This window comes from Cyanistes caeruleus, chromosome 14 (assembly GCF_971803275.1).
Source record: "Cyanistes caeruleus chromosome 14, bCyaCae1.hap1.1, whole genome shotgun sequence".
Taxonomy (NCBI): Eukaryota; Metazoa; Chordata; class Aves; order Passeriformes; family Paridae; genus Cyanistes; species Cyanistes caeruleus.
The window spans coordinates 7,980,494-8,002,526 of NC_141714.1; the positions used below are offsets into that span (position 1 = coordinate 7,980,494).

Genomic DNA, 22,033 nt, shown 5'->3' on the forward strand with positions numbered 1-22,033 from the left:
GGGTGCTCCCTGGATATGCTGCTGCAAATGCTGACTGTCCTCTGGTGTTTCTTCCCAAGGTCTGGCTTCTTCCTCTTCTGTTCAGAGTTTCGCCCCAAGATCAAGTCCACAAACCCTGGCATATCCATTGGGGATGTAGCAAAGAAACTGGGTGAAATGTGGAACAACCTCAGTGATGGTGAAAAGCAACCTTACAATAATAAGGCAGCTAAACTGAAGGAGAAGTATGAGAAGGTAAGGAAGTTGTCACTTGTGCCTCTTCTGTACTAGCTCTTTTGTTGATGTGCTTTTGTAACATAGGCCCAGCTCAGGTGGCCCTAGCATAGTTACAGCCAAGCTTTGGTTACAGGTTGGGATGCAGAGCAGGACAGAGATCCACAGGCAGATTTCGGCAAGGAGGAGGGAGACCATTCCCCGGTGATGTGCAGCAGGGGCTGCTTGTGTTGTTTCACAAAGAGATTGCTGTGCTGTTACAGGAGCTTTGTCCCATTATCAGGAAACTTTGAGAAGCTGAGTTCTCATCCTCAGAGAAATAGCCATGAATGCAGGGTTCAAGAACTTTGTGATTCATGAGTATGCTTAGGTGTCTGCATACCTTTGTACTCCCGTGCTGTCTGTGTCCCCTTGGGGGGGTGCAGCAGAGGAAGGCCAGTCCCTTTACCTTAACGCCCACTGCTGTACCAATGCTGTGTGTGTTTGCTGCTTAGAGCAAATTAAGACATCGCCTTGACTTTGCAGGATGTTGCAGACTACAAATCTAAAGGAAAGTTTGATGGCGCAAAGGGAGCAGCAACCAAAGCTGCTCGGAAAAAGGTAGAGGAAGAAGACGAAGAGGAGGAGGAGGATGAAGAAGAGGAAGATGAAGATGATGATGATGAATAAAACTGTACAATACTTGTCTCCATGTGAATACCATAGAGTAGGGGAAACACCATAAATGAAGCACCTCTTATTTGAGATGGTGTCTCTTGCCCTTATTAGGCTTAATTAAAAAAAAATTGGATTCCAATCACATTGTAGTTTCTAAAAGTGCTCTAGAAATTGTAACTGGTTTACATGAAGTGGCCATGGGTGTAGTGAGCACCCTGAAACTGTATCAAAGTTGTACATATTTCCAAACATTTTTAAAATGAAAAGGCGCTCTAGTGTTCTCCTAACTCTGTGCACTTTGCTGTTGGTGTAACAAAGCATTTAAAAATGTTTCAAGCATTTTTTAATTTGTAAGGTGGTGTTACTATATGGTTATTGGCTAGAAAATCCTGGGTTATAAACTGTACATACTATAGTTTGTAAAAACTAGACAGATTCTTGTGGTACATGCTTAGAGTGATGATGCCTTAGAGGAGCAGTGATTACTTGGAAAGGCTGTATGTTCCCCAGGGTGCCATGGCCCAAAGCATGCACTGTGAGGGTAGATCTATTTACACTACAGTGGGCGTCCATTTAGCTTAAAGTTGTCTTTCTGTATATAGTGAAATAGCATTCTGCTGCCATTCTTAGTTGTGGAAGGGGGTTCAGCTGGCATGAGAAGTGTATGGGTTTTTTTAGTTAAGTGCGGTAGTTTTTAAACTGAAACTGTAGACATCTCTTCATCGTCAACTAAGTGAAGAGCCAGTGCAGCAACTGAAGTTCAAAAACACTCTGTACTTAAACAGATTTGCAACGTTCTGGTTTTTTTGTATGTTTAGAATGCTGAAATGTTTTTGAAGCAAAATAAACAGTATTACATTTTTAAAACTTTTGACAACACTCTAAATTTCTGGTTTAAAAGGATCTGAACAACAGCAAGAGGTTCATTTTCAAGTCTGTGGCATCCCTCAGGGCTGGTAACTTAGGAAACATTCTGACTCAAGGATTAAAAAAAAAAAAAAAATTAAAAATGTTGGCCAGCCAAAACTGGCTGAATTGAAAGAGATGGCTGCTCCAGCTAATATGCAATCGTAACTGTTTATGGCTGAGTGGCATAAGATGCTATGCAAGTTTGAACTTTATTACTTGAACTTGGGAGCCTAAATGAACATTCATGACGTAATTGTTTGTTTGTGTGTGTATATAGCAGCATTCAGAGATGCAGAGAAAGGTAGGTGGCTAGGAATGAGGCTGACACCATGGAATAAGTATAAAAGCATAGTTTGGATTTTTTTCAGTTGTGTTGGGTAAATTTATAGCCCAAATGCATTGCTGTACATATTAAAATGTGCCTTTTTTGTCCTGTGTTAAACTGTTTCAGACTTGTGGTTTTTTCTAGCCTCTTGTTTCATGGCAGGAGCCAGGCACCTAAGTCTAACTCCCTGCTGAAGTAGGAACATGGTGCAGGTATTTGGTCTGTGTCCTTTCTCTAATGACACAAGTTTCAGTAGGAATTGGGGGCTGTGAGGTGGGGTGGGGGGGGAGCAACAGGTCTCTTTCCCCTCTGGTCACCAGCTGGCTGTGTCAAAGTCTTGCCTTCTTTCCAAATCTGAGCTGGGGATGTTTTGTGGGACTTGAAAAAGAGAGGTAATACCTGGGCTCTAACTGGCGACTATAACATTGTTTTTCCTTAGCATGGGAGCTGCATGAGTTAGGAAAACTAGCCACCCCCGTGCTACCCCTGAATTCCTTCCCTGTGCTGGCTCTAGGAGTCGGTGCTTGCTTGGTGGAAAGTAGATGGGGTGAGGATACTTCTGTTAATAGCAAGTCAAAGCTGTGGGCTGTTGAGTTCAGCTGGTTTCAGAAGACACAGTAATTCACAGGTGCAAACACTGGGTATGGGCTGCTGCCACCTCTGCATTTGAACCAAGTTTGAGATTAATGGGGTCCAGGCTTACAGATAGTGACTTTAGAATGTGGTTAAAACTACTTAGTTGCCTAATTGGATGTCACTTCTGGCTGCCTCTATGTTCTCAACAACCATGACAACTCACCAGCAACAGCTTGGCAAAACAGTCTGATCTGGTGTTGAGATGGACTAAAAACTGAAAGCAAAATTTTCAGAATGAAGCAAGCTACAAAACTTCAATGAAACATAGCACCATGTAGCAACTTTTGTTTTTAAGGCTAAGTGACAGCTGAATCACACAGAAATACTTTTATAGTTGCTTAATTACGGAAATTTTTAGTATCTTTGCACAAAAAAATATTTGCCCCTATTTTATTGGCAGTTGCATTTTAAAAGCCTCAATAAAGCTGCATCTGGAAAAGAAACAGGTACTTCTGTATTTGCTACCCTTTGTGTATATCTTCTGATTCAAGGGAGTAGGCAGCTGGAGATCCCAGCCTGTGGAAATTTGATGGGGAAGTGGTGGAGCATAAAAAAAAAAGTGATGGCATCAGTTCAAGAGCTCTAATGCTGTTTCTATTGTCTAATTGGCAAAATCTCCCCTTAACCACATATGTGACTTAGTGTAGATCACTGTTGTGCAAATCAAGTTTGGCTTTGAATTAACTCCTAGTGAACTGAGCCCTTATTGATAGTATCAGCAAATGAGGACTAGAGCTGATACCTCTTTGTCTTCGTTATGTTGGAAATCCATTTAAGTTGCAGAGCTTGATCAAGGTCTTGGATCTTAGAGTGCACTACCTATTGCAGCTCTGCATGTACCTAAAATATGGCATTCCTTGGGGATGCTGTTCAATACAGAAATAGTGCAGGATTCCAGGGACGCACATTTTGATACTGCAGATCCAGTGGTGATGTTTCTTCCCTGAGTACTCTGCTGCTGATAAATGCCATAGTGTGAATGCATTTAAATAACATAATTTACCCTCCCCCCACTGTTTTGTGTTCTGACATGTCATCTCATATATTGGGATCTTTTTAATTTCACCCAGCTCCATTAGTTTCATAGAACACCCTCCAAATGCTCTTTTTCTCTGCTTTGAAATGCTTGTGCTGTTTCAGAGGAGACATTTCTGCGTTGTGTGGCTGCACAACTCAAACTTCTAGCTCAACTTTAGTTCCAAGCCAGGCAAAGGAAATAAATCTCTTACTAACTTTGTGATATGTAGAGAAGGGTAAGAATAAAATAGATTGGGCAAAGGGATGGGATGGATGAAGATGTTTTCCTTCTAAAATGTGAACTGTTGATGCCCCTGTCCCTGCTGAATTTGGGCTGAGGGACCAGGGTTCAGCTAAGAAAAAGGTATGGTGCTGATTCTGCAGCTGTTAGAACCCACTTAATCCTGGGGGTAGGCAGAGGAGAAGGGTTGACTGGATGGGATGGTCCCTCTGGATGCCTAAATGGGTGTCAGATCTGAGAACTTTTGCTCAAGAGAAAGTGCCTGATGGTGATGTGGGGTAGAGGCAACACCGACCTGTGTCATGCAAGTCATTTCCCATGGTTAGTGCTGTTTGGTTTGCATTCAGGATTGTCCAGATTCTTGAGAACACAGTTGCTACCAAAATGCATCACATTGGTCTGAAATCAAACAATCTGGGGGGCAGTGGGATGAATGAGGCTGCTGAGCTGCTCTGTGAAGAGCAGAATCTGCCTCTGCTGAAAATGAGTCTGGGAGTCTTAGCATGACCCAGAGAGTCAGAGGCTACAGACCCACTGCTCTGTAGCCTATATATTCTAAAATGCAGTTGAGATATGGTGCATACTTAGTGTGAGCCAAATCTGAGCACTTAGTCTGGGTGGAAAGGGCTGTATTAGGGGAGTCCCACCATGGGTGTGGCACTTACTCCTCACAAGCAGTTACAAGGAAAACTACATTGCAGGATGGTTTCCTACTGTTGTGTCAGCATCCTAACACATCTGTGGGGAAAGGAGTGCATTACTTTTCTATAATAAAATTAATTTAAAACCCTAGTACAAATGTATATCTCCCTAGGACAGGGAGTCTGCTTTGGGGGTGGGACTGAGGATACAAACACAGTCAAAGCATCTCATACCTTCTCCCTTTGAACAGCTCGTTTTTAGGTGGTTTTACTCACTTCTAATAAACCCTGCAGGAGCAGCAGCAAGGTACAAGGGCTTCTGTTAGTCCTGGCTCAGCAGGTCGCAGGTGAAAGGCTTTTCACTTTCAGCCTCTAGCACGGTTCTAGCACCTCGAATTTATGTTTTCCCTATGCTCACTCAGACTCTTGTTCCAGAAGCACAGGAACATCTCCCAGGTAAGCCCTCTTCTGCTGCAGGTTCTGGAGAGCTTGGACAAAGAGATAGGATGTTTCCAGTGGGGCAAGAGCAGGATGCTGCATTTTTGGCAGTGCTTTCTTACAAGCCACAGACTCCCCTCTATGAATATTCACCCAAGCTCACTTCCCTCTAAAAGATAATGGAAGGAACTGTGACAAGTGGCGTGTTTATTTCTTTCTAGGGCTAGGACTGCACCACTTTTTAATGCAATAAACTGAATTGTAAATCACAGCAGTGCTTCAAAACATAGTGTGCTGGGGACCCTGTTACCAAGCAGTTGCTCTCTAAATGTGTCAGCTTGCTCTGTGGACGGGACTGAATAACCAGCATGCCTGGCAGGAGGGTTTGTGCCCTGTGAAGTGTCTTCATCCCCTTTTGCAGGCTGGGCACTGGGCCTGTCCCTGCTTGGGCAGCATTTGGTAACCTGTGTTCAAAGCATTCTGTAAACACTTCATCCTTCCAGTAGACCTGATGTCTATGTGGTAAAGCAATAGGTGGGTGGTGGGAGTTGTCTGCTGCTAAGAGCAGCCCTGAGTGCCTTCCTGCAACTGGATCCCTAAATTAGGCAGGAGGAAGCAGCACAGCCATACTGGAGCTGAATAGCTCTGTGTCCTGGGTGGTGAGTAACTCCTCTTGTTCCTGGATGTGGTATGACCTCACAGAAACACCTGTGAAGTGGCTAAAGCCAAGGCTTTATGGTAAGCTGAAGCAGGGGTGGCAGGTGACTTCCTTAGGACTGGGGAGCCTGACCATTGTGTGGAGTAGCTGCCTGGTGCTGTGATGGGGCTAAGACCTTTGGAGGTTGGGATGCATAAAAGCAGACATTTGTTTTGTTGAGATGAAAATACATTAACCATGGTAAAGGGATGCCTGTCCTGTGTGTCCTCTGACATTGTGTCTCTGGCTGAATTCAGAAGCCAGGCAAACCACACCTGGGAGCCCTGCCTTGATGTGGGGCTGGGTGTTTTGATGGTGTTTGTGGTTGACATTTGAGCCTGTGAGTGCAGAGTGGTGCTGCTCTGCCTCCATACCAGCCACTTCCTCTGGCTCAGTGCTCCCTATGGGACACCTGGGGAACCAGAGTAGCCCCTCTGCACTAGTGTCAACCACCACTGTAGCCAAACCTGTCTGAGGAGGGCAGCAGGTAGGATGCTGTGAGTGATAGAGCTGCTTTTTCTTCCCAGCCCTTTCACTTCTAAAGCTCCCTCAGGTATTTCAAGTCAGAGAAATGCTCTTTTTAAAAATATTAATCAAACATGGCCTGGCTTTGTTGTTGTAAGAGCTTAAAGCATGTAAATGTTTTTAACTGCTTACTTGTGAAGCTTAAAATTTGCTTTATTTAGTTTAGAAAATTAATTCCCATAGCAGGATGAAGAGATTTGAGGGATTGCTTGAGACAAATGCCTCTTATCTGCTGCTAATGGCTGGGTGATTGCTCTTTTACTGTGTGTTACCTGGCTGTGCCTGTGCTCCTGTAAAAGAAGCTTGAGAAAGGTGTGAGCAGGGTCAATTTGGTCTCCTATTTTCTTGCAAAATATGTTGGTTGAATTTTGTTCTCTAGCTTTGGAGCTCAGCCTGGGGATCTTCCCTGGGCTTGGCTTCTGAAGTTGTTTAAGGCATTACTACCTGTAGGTCCTGGCTAGGATTTCTCCCCAGTAGCAGGGAGAGCAGAATGAAACATGCTGGGTCTTCTGTTGCTTTATTTGCTGCTTTATACAGTAACTTAATTTTTGCAAGCTGCTGGGAGATTTTTTCAAACCAAGCTCAAAGATCAAGATATCAATAAAACCCTTAAAGAGAACCCTTTCTTCAAAGGACATGTCTGAAAGTAGAATAGAGCCTGACCAAATAGAATCATAGAATCTTTGAATTATTTGGGTAGGAAGGGACCTTAAAGATCATCTTGTTCAAACCCTCATGCCATAGGCAGGGGCACCTTCCCCTAGATGAGGTTAGCATTGAACTGTATAATTACTTGCTGTTACTTGTGTTCCATTTGTTGGTGATTGCTACCAGGGTTGTCTAGCAAAAAAATTCACTAGACCACATATTTTGAACATTGCATGTGACTCACAAAAGGCTTTTGGTGGTTTTGAACATAGAAGGACTTGGCCTTGTTTGTTTTCTACTCTTCCCTATGCATCTGTTAAGAGGGAACAAATGGGCCTGACACCTTTTAGTGTTCTGCTTTGGGAGTAGATAAAGCAAAGCCCTTTGACTTTTCCATTACCCATACTTAAAGGGGGGTTATGAAAAAGAGGGAGAGTGACATTTTACACAGGCAGATAGTGATAGCACAAGGAGGAAATTATTTTAAACTAAAGAGAGTAGGTTTAGATTAGAATTTAGAAAGAAGTGGTGAGGCACTGGCACAGGTTGTCCATGAGAAGCTGTGGATGCTTGACCCTCTCCTGTTCCCTGCCTAGCTCTCTCTCAGTCCAGCACAGCAGCTGTCATAGGCACATCTGACCCAAAGGCTTACTTGAGAGGGTATGATTTGCATTTAAGTTTTAGGAGCAGCCTGGAATAAACCGTATTTACCCAGTAGTCAGGTGCTTTAGGGAAGATCTTCAGCTTTCATGGGCTGTTGCGCTGTGCCAGTTCAGACACCCACCATTGCTATTCCCCTGAGATTTTTGTGCTCACAGCAGCACCAGGATGAGGATGGAGGTTACAGGCATGCAGGACCTGCTGCTGGTTGGGAGTGTTGCTCTCCCAGCTGACCCATGTAGGGCTGAACAGTTGTGATGGAGGTGAGAAACAGAAGCAGGAGGCAGCTGAGGGATGCAAGTCTCCAGGTCTGGAGCAGACGGCATCCAGCCCACAGGGTTTCTCCCTGTGTGGGGGACCATATGGTGCTGTATTTCACAGCTGGCCCTGAGCAATGAGGTTCGGCAGTGACTATGGATGAAAGGGAAGGGGTGATCTCAGAAATGTTTGTTGCTGTTTGTGCTCAAGTCTCTCATGGAGGTGGTTATTGCCAATGAAACACGTTAAGCTGTGCTGGGCACACCTTCTTGTGGCAGGGACACAAACAGGCTGCTGTTGGGGGAGATAAGATATTAGTGAATGTGTAGGTGGGAAGCACTTTCATATATATTCTCATTCTGCCAAACACAAGGTTCCTGCCCATCAGAGGTGCTCTGGTAGGGTCTCTTTTCCTTTTACCCTCTTCCAGGCCATGCTTAGTTGGTGGAGCTGTGCCAGAGCAGGTGGCAGAAACCTGTAGCAAGAGCCTCTCCCAGAGCAGAGCAGCAGATCCCTGTGATTTGGAGCAGGATTGCCTCCATCCCCGCAGCCCCAGGGGAGCAAGAATCATCTTCTTACCATGGCTGCTTGGGAAGCCCCACAGGGAGGGTTCTGTGGGGGCAGCCCATCCTGACAACAGCTCAGGGTGCCCGTGGTGGGAGAAGGGATCCTGCCAGAGGAGCTGCTGGTTTGCTGGAAGCCTTCTCCTAAATATGGACATGATTATTTTTAACTTTTTGTTTGCTTGCTCTGGAATCCTTTGCACTTTTCCCTTAATCCTGGAGAAAAATCAGCAGTGCCCTGCGTGTATATGTCATGGCTGTGCACAAAGTCCCTTTGTGACTTCTTTCTTTCACAGAAGAGAAACACATTCAGGAAAAGCAGGCCCTTACAACAGGAATCAAATGTTTCTAAATATGGACATCCTTTTTTTTGGACTAAAATGTCTTTTTGTACCATGCATATTTCTCCTGTTAATCATTTCCTTTGTTCCTTGCTAACTTGGGTCCTCCAGTATTATGGAAGGAATTATAGCTGCTCTGTTTGTAAACTTTTCATTATGTTCATAAACTGCCTTGTATGTTGCACAGATTTGCTGGGTTTTCTTTTTAATGTGGTTGGAAAGGCCAGCACTCTGGTTTACTCACCCTTGGCTTCCCCCTTTTTTTAAAAAAACATTCATATTTGGCCTAAGCCAGTCTTGAAATATTGGGGATTTTACAGGCCATTGAGCTTTTCCTGGTCCTATTCAATGCTTTTGTGTTGTACTAATTGGCTTGATAAAGAAGGGCCTGGGCTCTGTGGAGTGCTTCTCCTCCAAGGTGAAATGTGAGATGGAGGGGGAAATATTCAGATGTTCACTAGCAGTTATGCTCGATGGATAATCTGAATGCATCAGAAATGAGCTAGAGCTCAGACAAAGTAGGGGATTAGGAGTCTGAGATGGGTGAGCGGGTGGACATCTGGAAGCCTGCTGTTTAGCTCGTCTGCTGTGGTGGGTTGTGTCTTCATAATGTGGGTTATAGGCGCTGAAAATGAACAGCATGCTGGGATCACGGTGGCTCTCTGTGGATATATTCCAAAATAACAATTATTGTTGTTATTTTGCAAAGGACGCCACCCTCCCCAGCAGAGGTCTGTGCATTCAAGCTCCCCCTCTGACGCTGGAGGGACATGCTCTGGTCTGATAGCACTGTTTGCATACCCCACCTCTGCTTGCTGCTCCAAGGTTTTGGGGGAGAAGCCTCATGCTTTCCCGTGGCTGGTAATACACAGCAGATGCTCAGGCCATTACTTTCACAGTGCCCCCTGTGATTTTGGGCAGGGGCAGTTCTGCAGAGCCCAACAGAAAAACAAATGCATGGGGGAGGAGGAGAAAACCTAGGTTGGGGATTCTGAACCCTTTCCACACACACAGCCCAATTCTCCCGAAGTTGAGCCCATTGTTACAGTGCAGGGCTGCCTCTGCCACCAGCAGCATCTGCTCTAGAGCACTGTCTGCCTGGGGCCAGCTCCACTTGCTCCATCCCTCTCTCTCTCCCAGCCCCTCACTCTCATCCCTGCAGGCACAGGTTCATGACTTGATCATCAGAGTGCAGATGGAGAAGGGTTTTCTTCATTTGATGATGAAATAGGAGTTGAAAAATCCTTCTGCTTTTTTGAAAACAGTATTGGAGAAGGAATTACTAATATGTTGTGAACAGAAATAACTAAATAGTGTTTTGGTTTGTTTCTTCCCAAAAAGTAATTTCTTTCCCAGCCTCTCTTTTTGTGCTCCCTTTCTGCTCCTCCATCTCCAGCACTTTGCTCATGTTTGCATCCTTTTCCTGCCTACTCTGCCTTGGCAGCTTCAATTTTGGCCACAGCTTTAATGTACCCAAACGTGGCTGTACACAGCTGGAGCCTCACAGTCCTCCCAGCACATATCCACTGCTGCTGGAGCAGCATTGCGCTGGCCACAGGTGGGAAGCAACACACTGACCCAGCCAGCACTGGGAGGTTTCTTGTTCAGGGGAGCAGTGTAATTCCCACCCCACTCTAACAATGCCATTGCTGCTGGACACAATATCCCAGGGAATTAAAGCAGGACTAAGGAGTGACCCAGATGCAGCCATGTGGCAGTGTTGCTGAAAGTTCTGACTCAGCAATATGTAGCCAGGTTGTGTGAAAACCCTGCAAAATTCATAATTTGTGGGGGATGTTCTTATTTTACCTGTCAGTTACACATGCACACACTAACCTGACCCATGAGGCTCTGGGTACAGCACCAATGGCTGCTGACTCTTGCTGTGCTGCCTTGTTTTCTCATCTTTTTCTGGCAAAACTGATTTTTTTTTTTTTTTTTTTTTTTTGCTTTGGGGGAGCAGAGTTGAGTCCCAGTAGGCACGGCAGCATTTTTACTTTTTTGTGTACTTCTGTGTCCTACTGGATTTTTTCTGAGTAGAAGCTTAAGGAACTGCTGCCAAGGGTGATTTCTTGGCACTGGGTGGAGTGTGGGCACACAGGTAAAACAGCTCCTTTGCTAGGACCAATGTACCAGGGATCCTGCCTCTTGGTCTGTGACAGCAGCACCTTTTGGCTGGGGAAATGGACTGCTGTGGTCACCCATGGGCCTGGAAGCCAAACCTCTGGAAAGCTGGATTCAAAATACTCTTTTTTGTCCCAGGGTGGGAGGAGGTGTATTTTGTCTGAAAAGCAGGGCCAGAAAGGTTTTTTGTGTGCTGGGGGTGACTCTAGGTTAGGAGACCTGCCTGATTTTATACACACTAAATGCATTTAAGCATCACAGTCCCAATTCTTCCTCCACTGTAATGTAAATTTTCAGAAGTGCTGGCAGCACAAAACTTTGAAACTGCTCTATACTAGGGGGAGAGCCTGAGGGGCTGCCCAGGGGTTTTGGGATCTCCCAGGGCAGGGACAGGGCACCCTGCAGCTCCCTGATACTATTCTGAGCTGTCAAAGCCCTTGCTGTGAGGTAGGAGAACCCAGGTTTGGAGGAGGCAGCCCTGAGCCCTGTGTCAATTCCCTGGGTTCAGTGGGGGATGCTCCTGCAAACAGGAGTGCTGGGAGTTTGCATTTCCTTCAGCCTCAGCCCTGAAGGAAGCCTAAAGCCTTGGTCAATAATAAGCTTATAAGACAGTAAATCTTGGTAATGAGAAAAACAGAAGACAGCATCTGCTCAACACAATGGCAGTGTGTATGGTGTGGTAAACAGCTATTGAAAGGAGATGCCTATTATCGCAGGGGCTACAGCTGAACAGCCCAATTTCCATGCAGGATTGCTGGGTTTCACTGCCCCCAGCCCTTTGGAGTGGTGCTGAAATCCTGTTGGGTCTGAGCTCGGGCAGAGGTGATCTGTGGCCCATGAGGCCGAGTACTTACCACAGGTGCAGCAGCCCCTGCCACAAAACCAGAGCTAAGTTGCCATTGTACTGCACATGTGGAACTGAAGATGGGCAAGAGATGGGAGTGCCACAGTGATTGTCTGCTCCTCCTTCTGTGCACATTCCAATGCCTCCTCGCAGTGGCTGCACAGGAAGATGTACATATATTGGAGGGTACTCTGCTACAATAGGAGATGGAGTAAAAATGGGAAACAGCTTCTTCTTTTGTCTTTGGAGGTGCCAAAATGAGATGAGCTGATGGGCCACAGGCACCTGGGGATGCATGAGTTGTGGAGGGGGCAGCAGGAAAAAGAAGAGGCTGAGTCTTCACCTAATACTTTACCTGATGAACCTGGTGCCCATGGGGTAGGAGCTAGCAGTGGTCTTGCTCCTGTTCCAGCTGTGTGAAGCCAGCTCTGCAAAATGGGAGGGAGGAGGAGAAGGGGGGAGTTAAGGGGAAGAAATCTGCATATGGTGCATTTATGAATTGGGTTTTTAATAATTTACATTACCAGTTTAATACTTTGAATACAAATTATTTTGTCCATATGCTGTGCTGACAAACATAAAAATGGAGTAATCAAAGCTGTAATAGCACTAGAGCAAAAAGACATAAAATGCCACTAGAAGGCTTAGGATAAATTATTGCATGCACACACCAGCTCTATGGCTCCCTGGTGCCAAAGGATGCATTGCAATTTCTTCCTCAGACTTTGCATTTGGGCTTGAGGACTGATGCAGTACTGGAGTACTGCAAGACAGGCAGCATTTAATAAAGATGAGGAAAGAAAAAAAAGCTCAGACTTGTTTCATTAACACCACAATTTAAATTCTGCTCTGACATTACATGGACTGCCAAGACATTATAGCCCTCTTATTTGTAGGGAGCCCCCTTCTTCCTCCAGGAGGGTTATTAGCATGTATTATAAACTGCAGTGCTGGCTTGCCATCTTCAGGCAGCTGCCACACACTGCACAGCATCCCTGTGTATCCTTGTCCATCCCTGTGGTACTTGGAAGTGGTAGGTCCAGCCTGGGTCCACAAGGGATACTCAAGGGAGGATGTACCAGGTGACCCAGGCAAAGGGCAGCATCAGTCCAGGCAAGACACCTCATCTCTCTTCACACCTGAACTTGTTCCCCTCTTATGCCTGATCTCTGAGGGGCTGGAGGAAGTGAGAGAGGATGAAACAACCCTAGACTCTTGGTGCTGCCTCTTGGCCACTCTTGGACTGCAGTTAAGATACAAGGGAACAGTATCGGAGGCCTTGGGAGCTCGTGGATGATGCAGATGACTTAGTAGTTTGTTTTTAGCAGTCTTTTGGTGGATGTGTGCATGTGTACTGGGCATAGGGTTCTGCAGCAAAAGGAGCAGGTTTGCAGAGCAGAGATGCAAGTTGTGCTCACAGGGAGCAGCTGCATTTGTAAATGTCAGTAGGCCTTGTGTTGTACCTTGTGGCAGAGCCTCTGCTTTTAAATACCAGCCTATTCATTGGTGCCACATCTCCAACACATCCCAGCTACAGGCAATCTTTCACAGAAAGGGCCGTTTAAGGCTCACATTTGCATACACTGAATTTCTCAGCTATCAGGGTTACTCCATGCTGTAATCTATTCTGTGTTTTTAATATGATCAGTGAAAAATGAGGCTTCTTCCCAAATAAATCATCACCAATTCAGGAAATGGTGGTTTTTCCATAAGGCCTGAGGCTCCTGCAGTAGCAATGTCTTTTTCCAAAAGGCAGAGAACTCTGGGCAGGCACATTCTGTGCTGCATGAGCTCACTGCCAGTCACCCCAAGATCTAAACCCTTTGAATACAAATGAGTTTTTCCTGCCTTTGCCTCTCCCAGGATTTGCTGCTGTCTGTCTACCTGGGATGTTGTGCCAGCAGCTCAGGAGTAGTGCACCCATCAAGAGGGGCTGGGGTTGCCCCTCTTTGTCTCGTCCATTATTCCATGCATTGGTGCACCTCCTTCTCACATGCTAAGGGAAGAGGAGTGGATGCCAGTGTTTGGCATCCTGTGTCCTGGCAAGGTGGGTGCTTAGGGCTACAAGAAGTGTGAGAGAGAGAGAGCACCCTCCTCCTGCCTAGCCTGCCAGTTCCTGTGTTCCACCTTGCTCTGCTCCTTGTGTTACTCCAAAGCCTAATTTTGCCTATGAACAGGGGGTTTTTGGAGGAGCCCCACTCCATCCCCTGGCCCTGGGAAGCAACCACATGACAAAGCAGACCTGTTGTTGCAACCAAAAACTCTCAGTGCAAAGAGGCAACCAAAGCCTCTCCTGCCAGGAGCGATGGGACCTCTCTGGGTGGGGAAAGGTACACCTGTGTGGGTCAGGATGGGGAGAAACAGGTGGGTATCCAGCCTCCACTGGAAGAACTTTTCCCATTGCCAGATCTTCTGGAGAACTAATCATTGATCCTTTTGATCCACAAATAAATTGTATGGATCAAGATCACAATGAGAAATAACCCCATTCTCATCCAGAAGGGATTTTCAGCATAAAAAGACTTTATTTGACTCATAAACTTCAACATTTGTTTCTGCAAGCAAGGTAAATATATCCTCCTCTGAATGTCTAAGCAATGCAATTTTGTTTGAAGCCTCCATTTGTTTAACTCTGAAGGTGACAATAATTCACCTGTTTTCCCTTCCTGTATTTCCTCAAGCAGTGGCATAAGCCAAAATAGAGCGAACTCAGCTCTGGCCATTTGTCACTTTCCCGGTCCGTCCCTCAAATATGCTCAGACAAGCCTTGTCCTGGAGTTTACATTTGGGCACCTTCTGACCTCTAGCTGCTGGTAAATGGTCCTGCATTCTCCTGTTTAGAGGAAGAAATACAGCATAACTGTATGCAGCCACTGCAGGGCAGGAAGGAAAGAGACACAACTTAATCTAACTCCAGATAAATCATGATTTCACATCGATCTACCTGCCACAGACAGTTGAGAGTCCCATCTCCTTGGCACTGTAACAACACTTGTCATTCAACGTCCCAAAGAGACCCACTCATGGCCAGAGATCACAGATGACTGAGAAGATGCCTAGAGTTGTAAACACCATCAATTTGGAGAAAACAAACAGTCCTGGGAGCTGATGTCAGATGGGGATGTTTGAAGTCAGCATTTCTCTCTGCAGAGCGCCGGATGTGCACATGGGCTGCATGGATTGATCCCCAACATCACAGTTCCCCAGGTCTGGTACCACCTGAAGCTCCAGCAAATCCAGGGAGACAAAGTGCTATTTTTTCTCTTCCCTGGGAGGAAGGGCTTTGGTCCCCACATTTTGGAGGCTGTACCCCACCATGCAGCCCTGAGTTCCTCGCAGAAGGGGACCAAGGTAGGGGTTAGCTGCTGTGGGGCAGAGGTGTTGTGGGGGTTGGGGTGGGGGTGGCCTTGAGGCTGGCTGTGTGGCTGTCTGCAGCTCCTGGGGGTGCAGCCCCATTTCTGCCAGATGCCCTTTGCCACCCTCCAACCTGCATGGCTCTTACCAGAGATGCAGGTTGATTTGGGAGAGGTGTTTGAGTTTTATTTTTAGTTCCCCACTTACAGACAGAGACCCACAGTGTTCACAGAGAGCTCCTTATGCCAAGCGAGTTTTTGGAAAAGCTCCCCATCTCATCACAGGCAGATCAATTTGTTTTCTGTCCTTTTTGGTACCCCTTTAATACATTTCCTGGCTTTGGTAGATTCACTTCTGATTTACAGCTGGTGTCACATGAAATCTGATGCAGGTGCTCTCCTTCTGCCCTGCTCCCACCCAGGACTCCCCTGATCCCCCTGCAGGTCCCAGTGTGGTTCTCTGGGTCCCTGCCTGTCCTCAAGGACATGTTGATGTCCAAGCCTAAATGCAATGCAATGCAATGCAGGCTCTGGCTGTTTCTTTATCTGTCTGCCTCTTTTTCTTTCTTTTCCCCCTTTTTTAAAGGAAACTGAATCTAAGGCTGCCATGTAATGATGATGGCATTATTGTTAGTAGTTATTTCTATTTCCATAGTTCCAAGAGGTAGAGAACAGAGTCCCACTGGGTTAAATGCAGCACATGTTATAACAAAAAGACAGTTTGAGTGCCAAACAACTTGCAATCTTCTTTTTAATGTAAGGAATGTAAAATTAAGATTACTATAACAACATCTTGCCCAGTTTGAACACAGATAGGATTTGTTGGTCTTTATAAATATATATGAGTGTGTGTATGTATATATATATGTAATGTACATATACAAATCCTAAATCTCTTTGGCAACTTTTTCTGTAGTTGAATTTATATTTCATTTCAAGCTCTCTGTATCACAGATTTAATTTGCATCCAGCTTTCCTTCTGCAGCCTTGCCTTTTCCTTCAGGCTCTTTTGGGCACACTGCATATCAGGCTTGAGTGCCCACTGCCTGGGGAGAGTGCTTAGTCCCTGTCTGGGAGCAGGGACAAACTCTGACTGGGGGAGGTAATCCCGTCTACTGGGGGTCTCAAATGCATACAACGCTGTTAACCTTACTGACTTAACATCTCCTAATTTGCTTCGTTCAAACAGATTTTAGGAAAGTGGAGTGAACTTAAGACATGCAAATCCTTCCTTTTTATTCACATCTCTCTTCTCAAGTTATTTAGTTATTTTAGTTCAACTTTCAATGAATTTCCAATGAGGTATGAACCGCAGCTCTCATTTCTTCCCCATGATGGAAATAAACCTGGACCCAGAAATACCTGCAGGAAGGGCAGAGCCACAGTCAGAAGTGAAGAGCTGAGGGAAAGGCAGCAGGAGGATGGATGCTCCTACAGCTCAGTGTCACTTAAATTCTCTAGGAAAACAACAGAAATTCGAGCACTGTTTTCACCTTGTTGCAGAGGTAAGTGGAGTTACTGACAGAGAAGAGCTTTAACATGACCAGATCTGAAGAGAGCTGTCTTTACTTACGAGGCTGCAATTGGAATGGAGAGAAAAACCAGGCACCAAATTATGCTAAGGAGATCTGAAGGATACCACTCTCTGCCAAGGAAAGACACACTGGAGGGATACCCTCTTCTCTCTAGAAGCAGGAGGAACTTGCATCTCATTTGTAGCAGCTTTAAGGCAGTGGAATTGAAAATGCACAGTTGGAGGGCTGGTGGATCCACTGTTTTGAGACCAGACTCTAATGGAGATCTGAGAACCAAAACTGAAAACGTCTGTTGGCAGGTCTGGATGGAGAAGCTGGAAAGCAGCCTGGAGTTGCCAGCTGCAGATTTCTGGTGCCTATGACTTAGCAGAATTAAATACAAGGAAATAAATCACAGGAAGTTCTGCCTGCAGGGTCTAATAGGAAAGCAAAGGATGAGGTGGGTGAGCAACCCCAGTGGGTCTGTGGGGACAGGAGGAGTGGAAAGGTAAAAAATGGATCTGCAGGGCAGACACACCAATGGATCACCCAGGCAGACACAATAGCTATCCTTCAGACAGAACTGCTCTACAAGCAGGAATCAATACACTCCTGTAGAGCCTGCAAAAATGCTGATGGGGGTAAGTCTACAGAGCTGATGCCCAGCAGAGGTTTCTGGATAGAGCTATTGAGATAGGTGGGACAGAGCAAACATGAGTGATGCTTCAAACCTATGGTGTTGGTGTGGACCTTACAGTGGCAGGCTGAAGCCACAGGGGCAGCTGAAGATCAGACCAGGCAATGGGGAGTGGGTTGAAGACCAGTGGAAGTTCTCGAGCAATGATGTATTGTAGGACAGAGCAAAGTGATTTTTTTAAGATGGGCATTCAGCTGTTTGCTGCAGGAAAGTTGTCCCTGGGCCAACCCATAGGCAGAAGAGACATTGCCATCTCCTTGCCCAAAGGAAGGAGTAAAGGCAGGCTCCAGGGGTCCAGCAGGGCAACAGGGCTGTGAAGCAGGCCCAGGAGGAGTCAGCAAGGTCTGTAGGGCTGAACAAACCATCTTCAAGGCCATTGGTTAAAATCCACACACAATTTTTCGCCCTATTCTCTGGAATGGGCACCCAGCATGATGAGAGTCTCTTTATGATGGAAGTTAACCCTGGGCTTCCTCAGGTAAGAGCAGCTACTGTGGGCAGTGTGAGCACCAGCGCTGTGCACTGGGTAAAGGTTTGTGTGTAGCCTCACCCCAGAGACCTGGTGGCTAGCCTCTTGGAAATGCTGCAGAACTTTGCAGGTGTGCTGGATTGTCCAGTGAAATCAGAGCTTTTAGTGGGAGTACAGCAAGAGAAGAGAATAATTTCTGTTTCCCTGAAGGATATGGAGTTTCCCATCTATGGGATGCACATTGCTGATATGCTATCACCAAAATGATAGCCTGAGGAAAGGGAATCTCTTCACTGGGGAAAAAACTGGTTCTGGAGTCAACTGGCTGCAGCCTCTCTGTTAACTCCCACCACACTGCCACTGTAGATGGCTGCATTTCTGCAGGGGCAGGTAGGTACCACACATCTCCCTTGGCTCCACAGCAGTGCTGTGCCAGCCACCATCACCATCACCTCTCTGCTTTTTATTACTCTTGACCTTTCTGTTCCCATCAGGTGTTCTTAAGCAAGCCTGCCACCAAGGCTGTAATCGGTTCTCATGTTCTTCTATTTATGCTCTCACCCATCAATTTGCACACGGCTGTCAAATTCTCTGCTTGTAATTGACAGGGGAAACCAATCTATATCATGAGAGGAAACATCTCTACAGCTGTTGGATCTGAACAGGCTATTTCCCACAATGAGGATGAAGTAAAACAGGATCTCACTAACAGCCGTGGATGTCGCTGAGCCCTTATTACTGCAGGTGCAGAGATGCTGCTTGGGACATTAAGAGCTCAATATTCAGAGTACAATGTGTCACACTGTCCTTCCTACACTGCTGCCTTATAGCAAGGTGCCTATTGCCAAGTGGTCCTGAAGTTTGCTCAAGTCACAGTCCAGGCTGCAGGAGGGGCTTCTCCATGAAAGTGAAAGCTCCTTGTCTTATTTCTTAAGATAGTTGTTTCTCTCCTTGCAGAGGACAAGCATAGGAATTTCAGCCTTAGCATTGGAAAGCAACTGTCAATGGCAATGGCTTGTGCCATCCCCAGCTGGAAAAACAGCTTGGACACGGTGTGGGCAGAATGTTTGCAAGTGGGTGTGCATCTGAATGCAAATGGGGGCGAGGGAGTCAGGGAATGTGAAGGGGAGAGTCTGCAGAGCATCTCAGCAGTTTCCAACTCACACTGTTCCCCTGCACAGTTAGAGGATAAACTTAGGTCCCTTCTCCACATAGAAGTGGTGGTGAACTGGGTAATACCCTGATGTTTCCAAAAGTTTGGCCTGATTACCCCAGTTGACTTCTAACTGGGATGAACCCCAGGGGAGGAGGGGGAAGTAATGAAAGAGAAAGTGAGGTGAGAGAGGCTGCCAGAACTGCACTTAGAAAACTGAGAGCAACTCAGCCAGCATCCCTGTAGGTGCTGATGTGGGAAACTGAGAACTGCTTTTTGTGTGCAGAGCATGCTGGGACAAAAGGGATGGGTTGGAAAGAAAATGGTGAAAGGAGACCCGTAAGGAGCAAGAATGGATTTGTTTCCAGTTTCTAATGGTAGGAAAAGGGACTGGGTGAGGAATCTCAGTGAGAAAAAGTATGAAGTACTCCTTTCTTTCTCCCTCTTTTTCTCCTACCATCCCAAGAGGTTTCTGTGGAAGGGAAAAGCCTGCCCCAAGCTCACTTGAGCACACACATTGGGGGATGGTGTGATGAGAATGAGTAGTCCTTTTTCTGCTTGAATCAAAGGCAGATCTTGAACATGAATGGGGTGGGGGGTCTGGTCTGTCATGAGCAAGCTTTCCTTTCTTTGCATTGCTTTGATTTGCGGGAGTTTCTTATTTGGATACTAAAACAATTCTTTAGGTTTTGTTAGCTATTAAATATATCAATTAAATCCTTCCCTGACGTTTTTTCCCTACAACAAACCCCACCAACTGGACCATTTCCATATCTTTCCTTCAGCCATGACTGTCACCTGGGCAGAGTCCTGTGCTTCCTCTCAATTGTCATCTGAACATCTTCTCTGAACAGCCTACACAGCAACCAGGCTGTCTTTGCTGGGGCCAGGCCTTCTTATTTGGCATTTTTTAGGCAGGATTAGGTAAAGACACTGAAAAATGCTACATTCTGTCCTAGTATCTTGAGATCTGCAGCAAGACTGTTTCCAGCCATGGGATGCTGCCCGATGTAGCTGGTGGTGAGAGCTACCACAAAACCCAGCATGTGTCTCCAGGGATGCAGAACTGAGTTCAAGGCACTGATGATGCTGCAGGGAAAAGCCTGAGTTTCTTCGCACGTCTTTATTTGCCAGCAGAGACTGTAAAAATCCCTTGCATAATTCAGCTGCTGCCATACAAATCATCCCACCAGTAAAAGCCTTTTCAGAAAGCATGATTTGATCGCAACAAACTTTGACCTAAATGTGCTGCAGGCCTGTATGACAGGTTTTAAACTTTTGCCGTCACTTCCTTCTGAGAGGCAGAGTGAATCTAGGTCAGCCCCCCCCCTTGCTTGTTTGTAATGAGGCTAATTCTGATTTCATTCATGTTGCATCTTCAAGTTTGAGATGGGGGAAAAAATGGGATATTTGAAAAGGTGAGTCAGCCTCAAAATCATTCTTAAATCTCATCTTGGAACAAAGGAAGTGGTTTGATGTTGCATCCCAAGGCAACATTGATGGTATCATTTATTATTCAGGGTGAAAAAGGAATACAGAGTTTTCCTTCTTTTCCTTTTTATTTAGATTGCAGCATTAAGCAGTTAGCTGTATGAACAGGCCCATGTCCATGTCTTACAGTGATTAACAGAAAGGCCTATCCTGAGCGAGCGGGCAGCGCACACTGTGTCAGGCTGCTGCTCTGGGCACAAAGAGGGGAAGTGGCAGAACACAAGGTTATTAGTTTATCTGGAGTTTCTAGGCAAGCACAATGCCAAAAATAGAGCCACTTGTTTGTTGATCTCCTCTGCAATGGCAGTTCAGGACAAGATGCTGCATTCATCTATTGCTGAAGCAGCCAGTGCTGTTTTTCCCAGGACTGGGATTCTGTTCAGGGGTGGAGGAAACCTGCTCTGCCCATCACCAGGAGCAGCCATGCAGGAGCTAAAGAGTATGCAGTGAAGGATTTATCAGCCTCATTTCTGCTTCTGCTTATGTATTTCTCCCAAAGGCCATTGCTTGAGTCAAAATGCCCATGCATTGAGAAATTACAACTTTCATTGCCTGCTGTTTTTGCTAGAAATAAATATAAGTATTTGGTTAGGCTAGTGTGATAGAAGAGGGGTTCAGCTTCATTCAGCATTTTTGTCCAGCATGTGTAGATCTGGGTAACAGAGCAGGTGTTTGGTGGGACATGGGCAAGGGAGACAATTAAGGGTTACTGTTTGGGGACCTCAGTGTCAGGAGTGACTATAAAATTGCCTTTGCAGCTCATTGGGGGTTATTTTCAGTGAGAAAACCACTAACCTGCCACTGTGCTACCTGGCACTAACCAGACACCGTGGTCCTGGTGTCTGCTTTTGCAAGGAGGAAGTGACAGATGCCATCAAAGATGGCTTGCCTGCACCCTGTCTGCAACTGAGACAGGCAGCATGGAAGCTGAGGCTCTGATTTTGTATCTCTCTCCTTTCTTTTCATGTCTCCTCCTTCCTTTGAAGTGGGACACCAAGACACCTTTGAATGAGCTTGTGTTGGAATCCTGAAATTTCCAACCTGGTATTCCTGATCCAGTGCTAACCTATCTGTTCCAGCAGGTGCCCAGGGGGCCACTAATTATTTTTGGTAAGCATGAGGAGTTTCTCAGGTCTGGCTAAAGGGAATGGGTATGTCACTGTCACTAAACACGCTTAGTCAAAATAGCAAGAAAAATTTGCCTTAAATATGCCAAATTCAGTATAGTAGTATTTGTGGAAAACATCTATTATCTTTGTATATTTGACAAAAGTTAATTGTCTCTGTGTATTAAAACTATTACTAATAGTAATACTAATCAGTGTAGTAATCAGCCTGTCCCTGTATAGAAGGGAAAAAATTTCTTCATTTATAAGTGATTCATTAAGTAGCATTAAAGCTGTCGCTGAAGACAAAATAATCTTTTTAGAGGACTCAATGTAGGTAGAAGGAAGATTAATGCCTCAGCTATTTTTCAATTATGTAAGCTTCCATTTATTACAGTATACTTGGATTAACTCTTACTAAGCTGTGTGCCCTGGTAGGTAGGGTTGGGAAAAGGGGCCAAAAGGGGTTTTGTGCCATTAGACACACTCAGTGGCATCACCTCTGCCAAGAGA

The 22,033-nt window shown here is 45.7% G+C and overlaps 1 protein-coding gene across 3 annotated transcripts in view; it reads left to right on the plus strand.

The window, feature by feature from the left end:
- The window catches only part of HMGB3 (high mobility group box 3), a 41,668-nt gene extending 39,931 nt beyond the window's left edge, over positions 1–1,737 (plus strand). For all 3 annotated transcript variants that reach the window (XM_086850584.1, XM_086850582.1, XM_086850583.1), the window contains exons 4-5: positions 60–234; positions 739–1,737. In XM_086850584.1, coding sequence (XP_086706710.1) covers positions 60–234; positions 739–882 — 319 coding nt within the window. In that variant the 3' untranslated portion in view covers positions 883–1,737. The remainder of the gene's footprint in view (positions 1–59; positions 235–738) is intronic.
- The last annotated feature ends 20,296 nt before the right edge of the window (positions 1,738–22,033 follow it).